Below are 19,141 nucleotides of genomic sequence, written 5' to 3' on the forward strand. Positions count from 1 at the left end.
CGCAAATGTTAATTATTCACGCCCACCCTGTGTGTGTGTACCATGGAGGTGATACGACCCATGCTTAAAGGTTTGGGTAGCTCAGACCCTCCAGTATCGGAGGACCCCTGCTGGGCTGGCCAACCTGGAGTTGTGGTTCAGCTCCTGGGAGATGTCGTCGACCATGTCATTCTCTGAAGCCTCATGAGCCATGGCTTTGCAAAGTTTACAGGCCACCAGGGCCTTGGCCATGGCCTCCTCGCCATGCTGCCAGAAAAAAAGAGCCATCTTCTGCCTCTTCATCAGCACGGCCCACACCATCAGCTCGTGGAAAGGGAAAGGGAAGTGGTTGATCTCAGGGTCGTCCAAGTCAATGTCCACCTCTTCTTCTCTCTTCTTGGTGGTCTTTCTTCCTCGCCTCAAGGGGACATCATCCTATAATTTTAGGGAAAAAACACAGAGGTGGAGTTAGAAACAAACCAGTTACATTTATTAAATAGTTCTTTGTTGTATACCTACTAAGGGTCCTGTTCTGGGATCAACACAGAAACGAACTAGCCTATCCCAGCTCCTAGCCCCAAAGTACTCATGCCTAACTTTAAAACAAGTTATAATAAATGCATAAGCATAGCCCTATGGGAATATGCTGGTGTTATACTTAATTTTTTAAAATTATTTTTAATGGGCCATTCCCTTCCTTTCTCTCTTCCTTTTCTTTCCCTCCCTCCCTCCCTTTCACTTTTGTTTTTGTCCACTTCTTTTCCTACAGGTAAGGCTATTTGTGCCTCATGATGGACAGCATTGCCCTTTTCTCTGAAAGGACAAAGACATCCTTTTCTTGCAGGTGCATAAACGACAACACCCACACAAAGAGACGGGAAATGGGAAACAGATGACCTATCTCCACTTTCTACAAACCTCTTAGATGCATTTGTGAAGTATTTCTGGCCTTTGGATCAGTTGCCAGTTGTAAACAACCATGAACAGATTTCACTCACTGGAATTTATATGCTTCCTTGGTTTTCAAATTAGTATTTCAAGTAAGACTTATTTTCTTACTTGTAATGCTAATGTAACCTTATGGTAGAATTTTCACAGCTACTGTAACTTGCCCCCTTAATAATGGGAAAAAAGGGGCTCCTGGGTCACTCAGTGGGTTAAGCCTCTGCCTTCGGCTCGGGTCATGATCTCAGGGTCCTGGGATCGAGCCACGCATCGGGCTCTCTGCTCAGTGGGGAGCCTGCTTCCCCCACCCCCCATCTGCCTACTTGTGACCTCTCTCTGTCAAATAAATAAATAAAATCTTAAAAAAAAAAAACTGGGAAAAAACTTCCCTTCCTTATTTTAGAATCATGTACTAAGCCTTACCAATAAAATGAACATATATGTGTGTGTGTGTATACACATACATACATATATATATATTTAAAATGTATAATAAATAAAACATAATTGACATTAATAATTTGGGCAAATACTTACCTCCATTCCCAGTAGTTTCAAGGCTTTGGGCTGTTTAAAAAGAAACGTTATACATAAAGTTAGATCTTTCTTTATAGAGGTAAGAAAAGAATCCTACTATATCTTAACCAGGTAATAGAACTCTACTGCACATAGAGCATTTATTCATTTCACTAAACAAACCACCACCAGAGGAACCCATGTATAGAAATTCTAGAATTAAGGAGCGCCTGGGTGGCTCAGTGGGTTAAAGCCTCTGCCTTCGGCTCAGGTCATGATCTCAGGGTCCTGGGATTGAGCCATGCATCGGGCTCTCTGCTCAGTGGGGAGCCTGCTTCCCCCTCTCCCTCTGCCTGCCTCTCTGCCTACTTTCTCTCTCTGTCAAATAAATAAATAAATAAAATCTTAAAAAAAAAGAAATTCTAGAATTAAGGCTTTAGTGATTTCGGCGAATCACAGAAAACCAGACACCCAGAGAGGCATAATGAGATCGTCCAACGGTAGACCCTGTTGATAATCTCTTTAATGAGCCAAAATTTCTTCATCTTCCGAGAACCATCCTGCTCGGCTGACATCTCCGTGATCTCAAGCACTTGGGTTCAATCAAACCAAGAGCTATTTCTTAAGCCCTTACAAGGCCTCTATTACCTGGAGACTTGGAATATTATTCAGAGTATGTGTTTAGGTATTTCACGCGGGCCATCTCCCTATGTAGCTGTCCAGTAAGGCAAGGGTGAGTGGGGCCACAGGGACATGTGCAGACCATGGCAGAAGGTGCTCAGTGCCATGGAAAGTGTCAGCACATACAGTGGCATCACTGGTCATGCTGGGAATGTGCAAAATAGCCACAGGCCAAGACAGAGAGAGAGAGAGAAGGCAACTCAGCAAATTATAGAACTTGATTTATACCTAACAAGTGGAGATACAAAATTGCATCTCAGGGATCAGGAATTCCAGTTCTGTGTTTTAAGTGTTACAGCATGGTGGAGTGCTATCTTGGAAGTTGTCTGGTAACTAATAAGGTTAAAGTACTCTCCATTCCTCCAAATTTTATTTTGGAAGAAAATAAAACTAAGACTAGCCTGAACTTTGTCTCTCTCCCTTTCTTTCCCTTTTAGCTTCTGAAGTGACCACAGTTTGAAATTTGTTTGATTTTATTTTTCTTATTTATACTTTTTGGTGTTTTCAAAGTGGTCTTCGAGCACCACCAAATACTTTCGTCATCAGAAGATCAGCTTTGTTAAAAGTAGAAATCAAGGAGCCTGGGTGGCTCAGTGGGTTAAGCCTCCGCCTTCAACTCAGGTCATGATCTCAGGGTCCTGGGATCGAGCCCTGCATTGGGCTCCCTGCTCTGCAGGGAGCCTGCTTCTCCCTCTCCCACTCCCCCTGCTTGTGTTCCCTCTCTCACTGTATCTCTCTCTGTCAAATAAATAAATAAAATCTTAAAAAAAAAAAGAGGCAGAAATCATGCCCACCACCAGCTAGAGTAACAGTTTTAAAATGTGGTCCAGGAATCATAGGATCCTTCCTGGAGCTCAAAGGTGTTTTCCTAATAATACTAAGATGTTCTTTGGTTTCAATACCCATTAACATTTTGCAATGATGGTGCAAAGGCAGTGAGTGGTGAGCCAAACTGTGGGCGGCCCTAGCAGGAATGACAAAGGCAGCAGCCCCAGACTTCACTAGTTGCCATTAGATTCCACTGTTATGCACTTGAACTTTAAAGACAAACAAAAAACCAGTTAGACTTAAGAAGTCCTTGAAGAGGCCCCCCCAAAAAAGTTAACTATATTAAATCTCTACCTTCCATACTAAAAAAAAAAGTCTTTTGGCTATTTTGAGGGATGAAATGGTAAGTGCACTGAAAGCACTTTTGCTACATAGTGAAAGAGGACGGGTCGTCCTGAGGACAAACACACACTTATTTGGACTAGAGCCATGCTGCTTCATGGGCGATCTACTTGAAGGAATGACTGGCAGACCAACTACCGTTTACTTAGCCTTGGACATTGGGCGGATGTTTTTGGTAATGGCTGAAGTGGAGCTGTCGTTTGAAAATAACTAACTGATGGTATTTGTTGCCAATGACAGAATTTTCCAAGCCAAAATTAGAAAAAAATTAGAATTTTGGAAAACTTGCATATTCTCTCCCCCATGACCTGGATGGTTTTTCAGAAGTTAAAGACTTTTCTGGTGAGATTGGAGGTGATTTTAGTGAAGGGTGAGTTTCTGAAATTGTCTAATGAAATGTGTCAGCCGTCGGAAGATCTGCATAACTCGACAAACCGATATGATACAATGACCGGTCTACCATGTTCCCAGATCCAAAGTGTAAGATCAGTCAATGCAATTTGAAGTTGCAGGGTACGAAAAGTTCATTGAACAATTTCAGATTTTGTGTTTCCACTGATCTTTAAGAAATTGCCAATTGAGTTTTGATGTATGCAGCATCAAAAAAGAATATCTATAATTATTTGTAAAAATTATTAAAACACTCCTTCCTTCATACATATATATACATTTATATATATTTGTCATATTTGTCACATCTTTGTGTGAAGTCAGATTTTCTTTGTACATTTCAACCCAAACATCTGGCAACAGAGTGCAGAAGGAGATATGAGAATCTAGCTTTCTTCCATTAAGCCAGATATTACAGAAATATGCACAAAATGTAGATCAATGCTACTCTTATACCAAATTTTGTTTTGAAAATACAGGTATTTTTCACAAACATGTCATTTATGTTAACAGGTAACGGGCTTCTTACAGTTAATTGAAAATGAATTAATATTAATAATTAATAAATATTGTGAAGTCTTTAATTCCTAACACGATAATAGCGATTGATAGAACTCCCAGATATAGGAGCTTTTTGGGGTCCTCAATAATTTTTTAAAGGTATAAATAGATTCCCAAGGCCAAAAGCGTTGACTGAGGCAGGTAAGATTAATTTGAATTTCATGATTAGTCCCTGATCATTAGGGCTCACTCTCAGGGCCGGTTTCTGATTTTAACGGGGCCTAGTGAGGAAAAGAAAGGGGTGTGTCCCCCAATACATTGCCTTTTTTTAAAAAATGGATTTGAAGGTGGAGGGAAGAGGTGGGTGGGGTCAGCTGCCTTCTTACTGGATCCCGCCCTGGGAGATAACGAAGCCACATCCCAAATGTGTCCCACCCTAGTCCTCCCCAGGAGCCCAGGAAAGGGAACGGGCTGCAAAACTCACCCTCTTGGGGCCGAAGAGATTGTGGTAGAGCGTCCGGAAGCGCTTGCGCGTGTAGTTGCAGCGGTAAGCCCCGCCCATCAGGTATTCGATCACCAGGCCGATGTCGATCAGGCTGATTCTGTAATCCGGAGGCAGGTTCCCCTATCAGGGAAGAACGAAACACACACACACACACATACACACACACACAAATGCAAAAGACAGCGTGGTTTACTAGGGATTCAATGCCATGTGTTCTGTAACTATTTTAGAGTAAAAAAAAAAAACTAATTAAGAAACATATGAATGTAGTATTATGCTGGTTAATTAATTCACCTTAAAATAGATCCAACCGAAACCTGGATATTCTCGCTTGGAAAGAAGACATAAGTTAAATAAGAAGATGCAGAAATCGTCGGCAATAACAGAAAATCAAAATATTTATTCAAGTCTTCAGCTGGGGAGAAAAAAACACCAGTGTAGCAGAGAGAAACACAAGGCTTGACATGGCAAACACTGAGCTCCAGCCGCTAGCAACTCGGCTCCCCAGACGGTCCCCAGGCCCCCGCCCAGCGCTGCCCTGCCTCTGCCCCAGGCTTGCTCCCACTTTTGCTAACCATTTACTTCTTCCCACTCACTAAAGGAAGACTCCTTCCAGAAGATGGTTGTGATTACCACCGCCTGCATCAGGTGGGATATGCTGAGAGTTCCTCGGCAAAACCTCTATGAACAATGGAAAAAAAAAAAAAAAAGCAGCTTTTTCATAAAAGGAGAGCGGATGGATGTCAGGATGAAGTCAGGAGCACCCCTTGTGGTTAGAGAGAAAGGGGTGGCATGAGAAGAGATTAGGGGGGAATATTTATTTCCCTGGAATCAAGGAGGTTTGGGATATTTTCTTTCAAAGAGAAGAGCATTTCTTAAAGACCAAGAATGATGGCGTTTAAAGTTTTATGGGGCCTGTATGCACAGATGCAAAACAGAAGGATTTTATTATCATTCATTGTCTACGCATTACTGGTTTCTACACCAAAAGGGTTCTCTCTAGGGTCTAAGGAAACTATCTGCTCTGCTTGGTCAGGGAGGAGTTAGTTCCATCTATAGCAAGCTCTGAGCGCACCGCGAGTTCCAAAAAGCGCCAGTAAGGAACGCGCTGTCTGGTTTAGCTTCCTGCGGCAGGAGCACGCTCTGTACCATGAACCACGAGGGTACAGCCCTGCGTAGGAAGCCTCAGATATATTGTGGAGAGGCAGGAGGGCTCTGTTGACTTTTGTCTTAATGGAGGACCCACCCTGATACTGTGTGAGGTTTCTGCCGCTTACAGAAGTGGCTCATAGCCACGGTGGTGGCTTTCCAGTTTTGGTGGCATCAGAATCACCTGGCGAACTTGGTGACAGTGCCAAGCGCTGGCTTTAATGTATGGGCTTCTCCGTGCCTTGCTAGCTCTCCGGGTGATTCTGAGATACACCCAAGTTTGTGCTAAATCAGGTGGGTCAGGTGGGCTCACGTGGCAGAATCAGAAAACTCATGGTGTGTAATCACTGTCATTAGGAAATCAGCTTCCGTTTTTGCAGAACCAAGGGCAGGTGTTCTGTTACCCATACTCAGCTTTGCTATGGCCAACAGCACCCATCTGAAGGGCATTCAGGGTTACAGGGGCCCACAGTAGCCTTCCATCAAACCTATAGCTTTGATGGTGTTACCCATCTCGGTATTCCCGGTGCCTTTTACAGTGACTGGTGTGTGGTCGGCATTCGGGAGGTTTCTGTGGTGAAGCTGCGAATGAGTGAAACGGTGCAATTCATTGATGTGGCTGGGATCTAGTCTCAGTTTCAGGTTTCTCGGTACTGTGTTCTGGTCAGTAACACAACTAACTAGCCACAGTCTCTGGGTCGCCCTGTCTGGGAGAGCCCGGCGTCACTGTGGAAATTTGACTTGAAATAGGCCCATGGCTCTGTGGGTATTGTCAGTGGAGCGGGAACAAAGGGACAGCAGTTGTCGTCCCAGCCCACCGCAGAGGAGCCTAGTGCTACCCTTTAGACTGGCTTGCTGCCTCTGCACAGTTCCAACACGTTGGGTTCTACCTCTCCCTTGGCCTGGGGCACAAAGCAGGCTTGGGGCACCTCAGGCAGAGAACACCTCCCATCCTTGAGCCTGGCTCATCAGAAGCCCACCCAAAAGTTCCCGTCATAAAAATGGCCTTATTCTCCTCCTCGCCATGCTCAGAATTCCGCCATCTCCTCTGAGGAGCAGCTCATCAGTCTAACTGCCTTGGCAAGGGAAGCTCCCTTTGGGCTGTTAGAACTGCTTGACCTCTTTATGCCAAGCATGGCAACAACAGAGGAAAGGGAAGTCAGAGAAAGTTTGAAGATGGTAACTGTCCATGTATTACCCTTTCCATAAACACGAAACTGAGTTTGAAAATATTCCTCCTGCAACTGCTTTTCTGCACTGTGTGGGGGCAGGTGACCAAGGCTGCGAGTTTCTGTCTCGACGGGCTGTACCTGACGGGTAGGCAGGCCTCTTCTTTCAAGAGCAGAAGAGCTCGAGAGGCTGGACACGCGTGGGTCGGCCTCCTCTCTCCTGCATTTGGCTCCTATAAGGATGACCCGCAGAGGAGGTCCTGCATTTGTGTTATTTTCCTGGGCATTGTGCGGCCGGCAGAGGAAACAACACTGGCTGGGAATCAACTGCTCTGGGCTTCTTTCTGTCTGTCCTTCATAAACGAACCAGTTTCCTGCAAGGCCTCAATTTTCTTCCCTGTACAAAGGGTGGAACTCGATGGCCTCTATTGTCTGTAACGCCCAAGTACCAGGTTACAGAAACAAACCTACGAGATGTAGTGTGCTGCTTTCGGAAGGAAGGCATAGCAAGTCTATGAATGCGTGCCTATTTTTAATCCTGTAAGAATTTTCTCAATTTAAAACACATGAGTAACAGCGAACCTAACACCTATATATTTTCTTTTGAGACACCGATGTGTGAACGTCAGTTTGAGTTCTAAGAACAAGACACCAGTATTGCCTGAAGACCGACAGGGAGTGTCAAGAACTATGCTTTGGGATTGTCTATAGGAGTAGGGGCTATCAGGAAAGTGATAATGGTAAAATTCAAAATAATCAAAATTTGAGAGGGGCAAAGAAAACATTTTTGCCAACGATTACGTTCATAAAGGGGTCTTAGGTTTACATACTACCTAAGGAAGGTGCTGGAATCTTTTTTTGCAGGAACTTCTCATGTAAAGCTTGATTATTTTGAACTGATTTATATGGGATCTGGTCTCAAGGCAGAGAAGGGATTCAAGGAAGGAACGGTCTTGGTTCTGCCCAGCTTTGAGCAAAGGCCTTAAAGGAACGGGCTGGCCTTCTGTTTGACCACAAGGGGGCGATGTTCACCGACCGAACCCAATGGCGGTGCCATCAGCATTTTACCTGCCTGTTCTGTTTTGTGTGTGTAATAAGGCGATGTAAATGAATAGGACAGATTGGAGGATTTGGAAATCAGGAGTCAGAGGCCCTTGTTAAAGTGATATCTGGAGGAGGGACAGCTTACTTTACCAGGTAATGTGTCTGAGAGCCTGCAAGACTGATTGCATCTGTTTTCTCCCCGCAGTCTTTGAAAGCACGGACATTGAGGGAAATTAGTTTCACAATTTTTACTGGGGAGAATGGAAACATTTTGGGGAAGAAGAAATAGATTTCATAAAATTAATAAAATTGGGTACCATTTTAGCCTCCTGGATAACTGTGTCCTGGATGAACTCTGAAGGGGATGGGAACATTTGGGGTACGTCTGATGCGCTGGACTGATGACCTTGGCCACCCGTGACCTTAGATGTCACAAACACAGAGAACAGCCCGCAGTAGGACCCTGCCGTGGAAATAGCACTGGGCTGGACTGTGGTCAAGCTCTGCTTCTCTGTGACCCTGGGCAGATGGCTTTCCTTCTCTGTGCCTCAGTTTACACTTTGCAAACAGGCACTTTGGACAGCATCACTTTGAAGGTCATTTTTCTGACCTGTACCTGGCAGGCTGCTCTTATTCCTATGCTGCCTGGGCACCGGGCAGAGACTATTATCCAGAGCATGCAGAGTTGACATAGTTCCCATTAGCTGTCCTTGAAATGTGGTCAGTGGAGCTGAGGACTCAGAGACAGGGACAGTAAAGGACTAGACAGAGATGGTGTTGTGCTCATCGCATCCACCTCCTTTGGAAAAAGCAGAGACAGTGAACAGCACCTCACACACCACAGGTAATGTCCAAAAACCTTCTGGAGGAGTCTTCCTTCTCCTGGATGCTTTCCAAATAGGAAGCCAACAACGACACCGAAGAAATGCTGCTTCTGTCATGTCTGATCTTCCCTCCTTCCTCTTTCGGTAATTACTTTGGTAGTTGGTAATGCCTGAGCACTTAACTTCCCCTTTCATGCCTCAACAACACATGGCGAGCCACGTGACGCAAACAATTCGATCCACAGAATGAAACAGAGAAGCCTGGCTCTGTCGGTAGGCAAAATCTGACAACAGGAAAACACTGCCCCTTTTTCTTGTGCCATGGGCTACTTCTCTGAAGCTAAATTTTAATGCATGCCATCCTAAAGATGACTTTTAACTAAGAGTTTAAATGCATATATGGATCTGGTCTTCTGAATACACTCTTTTTCGGAAGTCAACTCATGATGTTGCTATCAGATTTCAGCTGGTCAGGAAACACATTTTGTGGAAACTTACAAGCATTCAAAAGAAGATTGTTTCCTTCTGATGTACGTAAAGGTGTAAAACGATTGCTGGTCATTGAGTTTACCAAGGAAGGGTGTTCAAAAGTCTATTCTGGCCAAAGTTTATGGAAAAGAGGACATTCCCTCAATGTTCAGCTTTGTTACAGACCAGGCAATCTTTTAAAAAATAAAAATTCTTTTGCGAATCTGCATGAATTCGGCAGATGGGATTATGAAAATGTCCTTTCTTTATCCAAAGACTGTCTAAAATGCTTCCCCCACCCTTTCATTCTGCCAAAGCTCTGGGTCTTAATTCCCATGTGAATGACATTAAACTACCATAATTTCACAGCTACCTCTATATAATACTCAACTATCACCCTCCCTTTGTGGGGAATAATAGTACAGGTCATCCAAAGTATTAGCACATTTAAGTTAGGAAAGAAAAGCTAGTACTTCAAAACACAGAGAGGCACAAATCGAGCAGACAGTTAGCTTCTAAAAATGGCAAGTTAGATTTCGCGGAAAAGCAGACAGGCTCGGGCTGCTCTGGATTAATGTGGCCTTGTTGCGTCCGATGGATTTATGCAGAAAAGCAGTTCCGGGAAGTGCGTTAGCTTCTATCATTTAAAATTTCTGATGGGTGCTGTATAACCAGCTTTTTACCTCTTTGCTCTTAGAATGTTCCCTTGATACAAATAATTTGAGAGTCAGTTCTCCAAAGTTCCCCAAAGTTCTGCTGAAGTCAAAGGAGAGCTGGACTTGGAGATATCCTGCTGTTACGTGGGACCGTCGGGTGATTCCTAAATGCACTCCATGGGTTCCTACGAGTTATTTACTTTTAATTTTCCAGGCATATCATCGAACACTATGTTTAAGGTTCAGAACTATGTTCCTAACACAGGAGTAGCATTTCACACCAGGGCTTATCACTTATTGTTTCATATTTTTTTGTCACAGATCACATCAATTAACAGGTAACATAAAGTCCTACAATCCTAAAGCACAAAGCACATGCTAATTACCAACTTCCTTAATTTTGAAAATGGCTTAACCTGCCCAAGATTTTCTTAGCATTTTAAACCCAGCTTTTGCAGACCCTGCGTATCGCATTGGCCTAAATTGCTGGACGTCATCTGGAACCCTCTGAAGAAGATGTGCTTCGATGTTAACTTCTCTCATTTACTTCTTTTTTTTTTCTTTTAAGATTTTATTATTATTTTTGATTTGAGAGAGAGCAAGAGAGAGCATAAGCGGGGGGGAAAGGCGGATGGAGAGGGAGAAGCAGGCTTCCCGCTGAGCAGGGAGTCCAACGAGGGACTCGATCCCAGGACCCTGGCATCATGACCTGAGCTGAAGGCAGACACTCAACCGACTGGGCCACCCAGGAGCCCTTCTCTCATTTACTTCTTAAGAAAACACAAAAGCCCCTCATTCTTAGCTCCTTTCATCCATATAAAACGAAACGTAGAGACTTCGCGCTCCTCTGGCTTCCACTGTCATCCCTTCTCGTTGTTAAGTCAGGGGCTCACCTCATCCACAGAAGTAAACGGGCGTCTGCTTTTCCTGTCCCTCTCTCTTCCCAAGCGAAGAAACGAAACACAGGCTGTTTCTCCCCACCCGCCTGGCAGTCTCTTTTCCCAGGTAAAAGGATATCTGGTTCCTAAGCCAGCTCAGAACCACCCTGGGTCATTTGCAATCATGTTTTCCAGTTACTGAATCAGTACGTAAATGAATCCTTATATATTTTTGTTCCAATATTTGGATCACACTTGAGAGAAAACTAAGACAGCTCCTAATACTCCTTCCTCCCCAATCCTCACATCCCATTCTCTCTTGTTAGTTTGTATTACTTCTGAAGTACATCTTTAGCTGAGAAGTTTAAAAAAAAAACCCTACCTTAAAAATACATGCCTTCTAATGCCAGTGACGTGAGCGACTGTAAGAGGCAGTGAGTGGGATTTCAGAAAGGAGGAAATGGTGTTGCAAAGCAGAGCCCTCCAAGGAAGAGAACCTAATAGGAGGGATTTTGATCATTTGTACTCAATGAAACCTAACTGCAAAAATCCCTTTGAAAATCTGGCAAAATATGGAGAAACTGGGGCGGGGGGGAGGGAGGTGAATCCGTGACTTTATTTAAAGGTTCGAATTGGCCTGTGGCTGAGGTGGAGGGACAAATGTAGAGCTGTCTCTTCGGAAAGTCTCACAATTTCTGCAGTGACCCAGACTCGCTCTAGGTGATGGAAGAGGGGATGATATCTTATTTACTATTTAAAAACCCTCAGGACGTTTTGTGGTACACGAGCAACAAATATCTTGGCAAAGAATATGCGTTAGGTGTGTACACTTAATCTTTCGAGATCCTTCCCCTATTTAGTTTCCAGGCAATTTTAAGCCAGAATAAATCACACAAAATTGGAAGGCTTGAGGATAAGAGAAATGGCTCTGTTGGGGGCAGATGTGCTTCTGGCTCGAAATGGGGCAAATCAGGGAAAGATGTGGTCTTGGTAAAGACCACATGGTTGGGCTGGGGGTAGAGATTGCGCAGCGTCTGTTTCTCTCACTTTAAAGGCTTCACTCACTCACACAGATGAAAAACCCTTCAGTAAGGTTCTGTGGAGATGAGAGGAAAGTCTCTAAGAGCCAGCAGAAGGTTTGTGTTTGTTTTTCTGTACCCTTTACTCATTACTAGCAAAGGTCTAGCTACTTAATAGGTACATTCTCAGCAGCCCCAGGACATTTACTCGGCCCTTTAAGGGAAACAAACATCTAAGGGAAGTTCTAGACAATGACTCCATATGAGATGAAGGGATCGTACTCTAGTTTTGACCTTACTTGGTAGCCTTCTCTGAGTAGGTCCTTGTGGGCTTTGGTGAAGAGTTGCTATGGACTGGTGGGTGGGGTGCATCTCTGTGTAAGGGGTGGGAAAAGTGCCCCCATCTATTTCGTCCTCTGGAGTTAGAAGAGCAGTGTCTGGGAATGCTGTCAGGGTTTCAGAATGAAGTTAGTTACCCCTGAGAGAGAGCGAAGGGGGTAAGCACTTGGCTAAGATTAAACATAGCTTCCCTGCACCTCACTCTGCCCATCTCTACACGGGAACCCTACTATATAGTAATGATAATCAAATAACAATTCGACTCCACAGAATTGTCACGATGATGAAACGAGCTGCGATGTACAGTGGGCTCAGGTCAGTGCCACACACCTCGTCGTCGCTAAAGGTCTGGCACTCTTTTATGATTGTTAATCAGAGGATCTGAGTTTGAACTCTGCCTCTTCCCTAACCCACACCCTCTATGTCTCTAAAATGGGAATAATTCTCCTTGATCCAAACCTCCTGGCTGCTTGTCCCCCCCCTGCCCCCCAACACATACCATCACATTAGATGGTAACGTGAAAAAATCTACTGGAAAAAATCAAGTCTTAGAAGAATGGAATGCACATATGTGTTTTTGTCTCTGATGCTCTGAGACTTTCTCAGCCGTGTTTCCTGCGCTCTGCATAATGTTAGAAGGGACAGTGACGCAAGGCCTCAGGAGCTAGGACGTGAAGATCCCGCCTACGGTTAGTCCAACAACGTGGAAACTGGCTCCCCAGACGGTAAGGGGCGTGTGGAAGAAAACAGGCAAGTGGCATAAATCCACCCAGCATGGTGCAAAGCTCTCAAAAACATTACGCGTTCTGCCTTCCAAAAACATTATGTCCAGTGAAAGCATCTAAAACCACAGAGGCGGGAGGTGAAACCGAAGCTGCATTGTAAGCAGAGATGTCATCGTTAAAAGGCAACACACACACACACACACACACACACACACACACAGTGTCCTGAAATGAGGGGGCTCGCGGGGACAGGACCGCTCTGGCAGCTCATGCAAAACAGAGGCGCTTTCTAACCACAGGAAGCAATCAAGACAGGCCTCCGACCTGCAGTCGGGAGGGTTCTTACCTTTTTGACATCCCTGACCAAGTGGTACAATGTGTTTGAGGGCCCATGTCTCTGAAAACAATAAAGAAGAATCAAATGGATTTGCGGGTCATGGGCTCTCGTCGGTAAGGCAAGAAGGTTCTGGAAGGAAGGGTTCTGGCCGGAGGAGGGGCAGTTCTTTAAGATGAACCTTGTTGTAGTTGCTCAGTTGTACCTGTCTTTTCTAAACAAACACACTGGCAGATTTTTGGATTGTGGTTCCTCGAGAAAAAGCAGTTGAGGTTCTAGGTTCAAGCTTTGTAAAGGAGGTTGTCAACTCTGTGGACGGCTGGGCCAAAACATCATTAAAGAGGCTGGTTTTGAGGCAGGGGTCCGTGGGGAGACAAAGGGGCCAATTTAGAGCACTGGAAATACGCTTTGGCACATGGCCGATCACAACTTGTTACCCATCATGAATGAGAAATTGTCCAACATGCATTGGCAACGTTTTCTGTAAATGGCCAAGGAATCACTCTTTTATACTTCATAGGTCATATACTTTTCATGGCAACTGTTCGAATCTGCCATTGTGCAAAAGCAGCCAGAGGCAATATGTCAACAAATGAGCCTGCCCATGTATCAGTAAATCTTTATGGACACCAAAAGAGAATCAAATTTCATAGAATTTTAATATGTCACAAAATATCATTCTTCTACTGATTTTTTCAGTCATTAAAAAATGTTTAAAAAAACATTTTTAGCTTGCAGGCCATATTTTTTAAAAAAGGCAGTGCGCTGGATTTGATTCTTTGGTAGCATTTTGCTCAAATCTAAAGAAAAAGCCACAGGCTCTTGGCAGGAAAAGAGAGGCTAATGTGAAATGACTTGCCATCCTGTCGTCTTTCGGGAATAGGAACGCTAGATGACATACGGGATGCCCAGTTAAATTTTAATTTCAGATAAATGAGAAATATAAGTATAAGTATATCCCAAATATTTCACGGGACAAGCTCATATTAGAAATTACTCATTGTCTACCTGGGATTCAAATTTAACTGGGGATCCTGTATTTTTATTTGCAAAATCTGGTGACCCTATCGGAGAATCTCAAACAGTGATGGCAAATCCTTCAGCAGTGCAGGAACACATTCAGGTATGGAGACGATTCCTGTGTATGGCCTCAACTACCTGCCCATTCATGCGACACGCTTCCCAGAATTCTTCTTCCACCGAGGAATGCAGTCTGATACAGGGATTAAACACACAGACTCTGGAGTCAGAATGCCGGCCTCCATCCCCACCTATGTTCTATTTTATTTATTTTACTGAAAACCCCATTATTCTTTTTTCCCCCTGGCTTTATTGAGATATAATTGACTAAGACATTGTGTCAGTTGAAAGTACACAATGTGATTTGTTTATCACAATAAGGTTAGTTAACACACCTTTGCCTAACACAATTATCATTTCATTGTTGTTGTTATGATGAGAACATCAAAGCTCTGATCTCATGGCAACTTTCAATTATAATACAATGTGGTATTGTTAATTATAGTCTCCAAGTTGTACATTAGATCCCTGGAATTTTTTTGTCTTGTAGTTGAAAGTTTATACCCTTTGGCTAACATCTCTCATTTTCCCACCCTTCAGCTCCAAAAATCTTGAGGCTCCTCCAAAATGCATTTCTATATCTGGCTCCCTTTTCAAATATTAGTTGACAATATATGCACGTGTTTATTGCTGTGCTTTTGACTCTGTGATATGGACAGTTTAACATTATTAACACTTGGAATTCATGAACATGGGATATCTTTCCATTTATTTGTGTCTTCTTCAATTTCTTTAATCAATGTCTTATAATTTTTGCTTTATAGATCTTTTACTTCTTGGTGAAAAATATCTCTTAAGTATTTTATAGCTTTTGATGCTGTTGTAAATAAATTCTCTTCAGATTGTTCATCGTTAGTGTGTAGACATGCAACTGCTTTTTGTAAGTTGATTTTGTATCGTTAAACTCTACTGGGTTCCTTTACTAGTTCTAACAGTTGTTTTGTTTTGTTGGTCAAGTCTTTAGGATTTTCTGTATACATATTCATGTTATCAGCAAAGACAATTTTACTTCTTCCTTTCCAATCTGGGTGCCTGTTTTCCCCTGCCTCTCTCCCTATTGAGATAATATGAGTTTTGTCTTTCATTCTATTAATGTGATGTGAATTTATTGATTCACAAATGGGATTCCATCCCTAAATGCAAGGATGGTTCAATATATATTGAACCATCCTTGCATTTAGGGATGGAATCCCATTTGGTCATGGTGTATGATCTTTTTAAGTGCTGGTGAATTTTAATTGCTACTATTTTGTTGAGAATTTTTGGACCTATGTTCATCAGGGATATTGGCCTATAGTTTTATGTTCTTGTAGTGTCCTTATCTTGTTTTAGTGTCAGTGTATTGCTGGCCTCCTAAAATAATTTTGGGAGTGTTGCCTCCTCCTCAAGTTTTTTGGAAAGCTGGACAAGACCTGGGGTTAATTCTTAAAATATTTGGTAGAATTCACCTGTGAAGCCACCTACTCCTGGGCTTTTCTTTGTCAGGAAGTTTTTGATTACTGATTCCATCTCCTTACTTATTATCGGTCTGTTCAAATTTTTCTGTTTCTTCATGATTCAGATTTGGTCAGTTGCATGTTTCTAGGAATTTATGCATTTCTCCTATGGCTAATCATCGATCTTTCGGTGAGGACAGAAGCTGGGATTTCCTCTGCTATCATTTTAGTCTATTATACTTACTGGGAGTCTCACTATGCAGAACCAAGAAAAATCTGCAGAGAACACAGAAACCTGGAGCTGCTCTGCCAAACTGTTTTCTAGTTCCAGCAGCAAGAAGGAGATAGAGCCAGTGCAGTATCACCTAACACCCTCCGCTGGCTGGGGAGAGGTCAACAAGCTCCATCTCATTAGAGCTGTGGGTGGTGGGACAGAGAAGCAGTGACAAACGAGGGGAAGAATAACCTCTAAGACAGAAGAATTGGTTCAGTACTGGCTTTCTTCTTTCTTAGGAGTTTTGTGACCTTAAGTAAACCAATTCACTTCTTAGCCTCAGTGTTCTTAGCTATAAAATGGAGGAAAACAAGACCTCTCTTTCTTTTAATATTCCAAGTAAAAATTTATTGACCTTGATCAAGAATTCTTACATATTTAATATTGCTTCTAATGTATCATAGGAATTACTTACCAAAAATATTAATCAAGGCTGGATTGAAAGAGTATTTGGGAAATGTAGTAATGTTGTTTATGCAAGTATAAACCACATTATAGTCTACTGGAGATCCAAAGGGATTTGCCTTTATGGCAAAAGAACAAGCAGCAAAAGCTATTCAAGCAGGTCCAGAACCTTTGGGAAGAAAGTTTTTCTTAACCTTCCTGAATTGTACTCTCCAAGCGTCCTGTAACCTCTTGAAGTTTCCAACATCTACTCTTTAAACTTCTTCAGATTTTAGTGCATATCAGCTCAGAGTCAAAGTACTTAGCTTACTGAATACTACGAACAACTTCCTAAATAGTAGTTTTTCTTTATGATTACTCCTTGGTATTCCTAGTAAATGAAGTAGCAAATTATTACAAAATAATACAAAAAATATTTTGTGGTAACTCCAAACAAGGGGTATTTTAAATTTTATTCCACTATAGAGGAAAAGGAATGAATGTCATAGCTCTGAGGATAACAAGATGGTGTGGGATAGTTGATCAGTCTTCTTTGATGCTTTGAGTTAAATCAATTGTCCTCTGCTAATTGCCTCAAATGTTCTCTGGGCTTACAGCATAAACTGGGTTCTAATTTTCAGAGCCTTGTGGGTTTGTGTAAGAATCTGAGAATATTAGCTTTTGGTATGATCACATAACTTTCTGCTTTAGATGCTGACAACTGAGCAGTTAAAACAAGCGGAATCTTGGTGACTTGGTGTTGTTGTCTACAGGTCTAAGGGAGCATCTTTGAAAAATGATCCATGCATTTGGAAGGGAGGGAAGAGACTCACAGGCATGTGGGGGGCAGGAGAAGGCAAAACGAAAAAACACAGAGAAAATAAAAAATGCCTTAGCTTGGCCCTACCGTATTGTACAATTCCTCTAGTCTGGAGATGGTGAGAAAACGGTGCATGCTTACTCCATTCTCTATGAGTAATTTCACAAAATCCACTCTGTCCAGAACTAGGGCATCCAACATGGCTTGCTCCAAAGACCCCACCTGCAAATCAAGTCACTGAGTTAGTCTGCCCCAGGCTCTAGGGATGCAGTTCGTTGGTGTTCACCTGAACAGTTTAGAATGGATGCCTTTGACATCTATCTGGTAAACCTTCAGCACATCCAAGAACATGCGAACAAGACCGTTCCCAACTCCACTTTTGGCACAGCCACAATCTCTCTTGTGTTTTGGGATCTGTCTTTGCGAACAGAATTCCAACTTTTCTAGTTCCAAAGCCATGTCCTCTCTCTTTTTCTCTTCTGGGTCCCGAGAAGACACAGGGTATACAAGAATTTCCCGTGTATTCTCTGACCAAACTTCTGCAATATTAGTGAAGCACCAAAGTGGCTGCTTTGCTGTCCTCCTTTTCGTCTTCCTGAGGCTCTGAATTAGACCCCCGGCTACCTTGAAAAGAGGGACCCTAGCGAACAGATCAGAAAGTAGGCCTTTCTTTATTTTAATTGTTAGACTACCTTGCTTCTGCCTCACTCATTTCCGTGCAGAGACCTAGCAACTATTCAGGTCCTTGAGTCTGTCTACCAGGGTTTTATTCAAATCATTTCACAAAAACCTCCTGGTGTCCAGACTCCTTGACCAATCTTTCCACACTAGGAATCCACTAGTGGCACTAAATAAAGACACGGCCAGGCAGCAGCTCTCTGGGGGCAAGACAGGGTTAAAGAAGACCCATCCACGAGGGTATTGCCGTTCAGTTATTCCAGCATTAAAGTCAAATCTCAGACTGCTGGCTGCCTCCCCGGGATCCAGGCACCAACCACCCAATAGCCAATTTTCAAGTTTTTATTTTTGGTAGTGTCCGTTGAGGGAAACGAACCAAGAACAGTTACATAAAGCTTTGGTTCCCTCTGAGTGGTGCTCGGGAATAGGGAGGACCTGTGCTCAGCCACAGGGACCAGATGGCACCTGCACGCGGGGGCCTGCTAATCCTGCGTCCGGAGGTGTGACCGAGCCACGCGCTATAGCATGGGGCGCCGCCGCTCCGGAGCGGCAGCCTCGGAGACAACCAGAAACCAACTGCTAGTTCCACGCCTTCCGTCATTTTAACGAACACGTTTTGGCCTTATATGTTTTCTCGGATGTGGAAGAAATGGCATTATTTGCAGCTGAAGGTTGCCATCAGAGCCCCCCAACCCGCGCCGGAGATGGGAACTGTCTGGAATGTTTGCGGTTGTGCTTTGTCGCGTCGTCCACCAGGTGGCAGTGTTTTCCTAAATATGAGAAAGGGGCGGGGCCTGAGGATGGCTCCGAGGGAGGGAATATTTGCATCCTAGAGAACAGGCCGCAGTTTCTCTGAGCAGCTCCTAAGCAAATACCGTTGCCCAAGCAAGTGGGCTTTGCAGGGGTGGTGACATATACTCTACCGGCCACTGCTGCCCATAAATAAAGATCTGGCTGCGAGCGATGTCCACTCTGTTCCAGGCTAGAGCTAAGCTCAGCTGGTCGGGGGCCGAGGCATTTGCTCCTGTGCAGACAAGGAAGAGAAAAGAGTGGGAGAGAGAAAGCACTGATCAGTTATCATACCAAGAAGACCTGCTCCACGACTCTCTCATCGACCGCCCTCTTCTGGAACAGTAGACTCGGCTGGACAACAGGGTTTCTCATATGGGGCACTATG

The 19,141-nt window shown here is 43.6% G+C and overlaps 1 protein-coding gene across 22 annotated transcripts in view; it reads right to left on the bottom strand.

The window, feature by feature from the left end:
* Positions 1-19,141, bottom strand: part of TRPM3 (transient receptor potential cation channel subfamily M member 3) — a gene marked incomplete at its 5' end in the record, with an annotated part of 786,868 nt that overhangs the window by 79,746 nt on the left and 687,981 nt on the right. For 6 of the 22 annotated variants that reach the window (XM_080819695.1, XM_080819675.1, XM_080819688.1 and 3 more), the window contains 7 exons: positions 125-414; positions 1,462-1,491; positions 4,667-4,807; positions 4,982-5,017; positions 13,305-13,355; positions 17,374-17,508; positions 18,888-18,988. In XM_080819695.1, coding sequence (XP_080675821.1) covers positions 125-414; positions 1,462-1,491; positions 4,667-4,807; positions 4,982-5,017; positions 13,305-13,355; positions 17,374-17,508; positions 18,888-18,988 — 784 coding nt within the window. The remainder of the gene's footprint in view (positions 1-124; positions 415-1,461; positions 1,492-4,666; positions 4,808-4,981; positions 5,018-13,304; positions 13,356-17,373; positions 17,509-18,887; positions 18,989-19,141) is intronic. The other 16 variants (XM_080819679.1, XM_080819696.1, XM_080819681.1 and 13 more) reach the window with 7 other exon arrangements.

This window comes from Martes martes, assembly GCF_963455335.1.
Source record: "Martes martes genome assembly, chromosome: 12".
Taxonomy (NCBI): Eukaryota; Metazoa; Chordata; class Mammalia; order Carnivora; family Mustelidae; genus Martes; species Martes martes.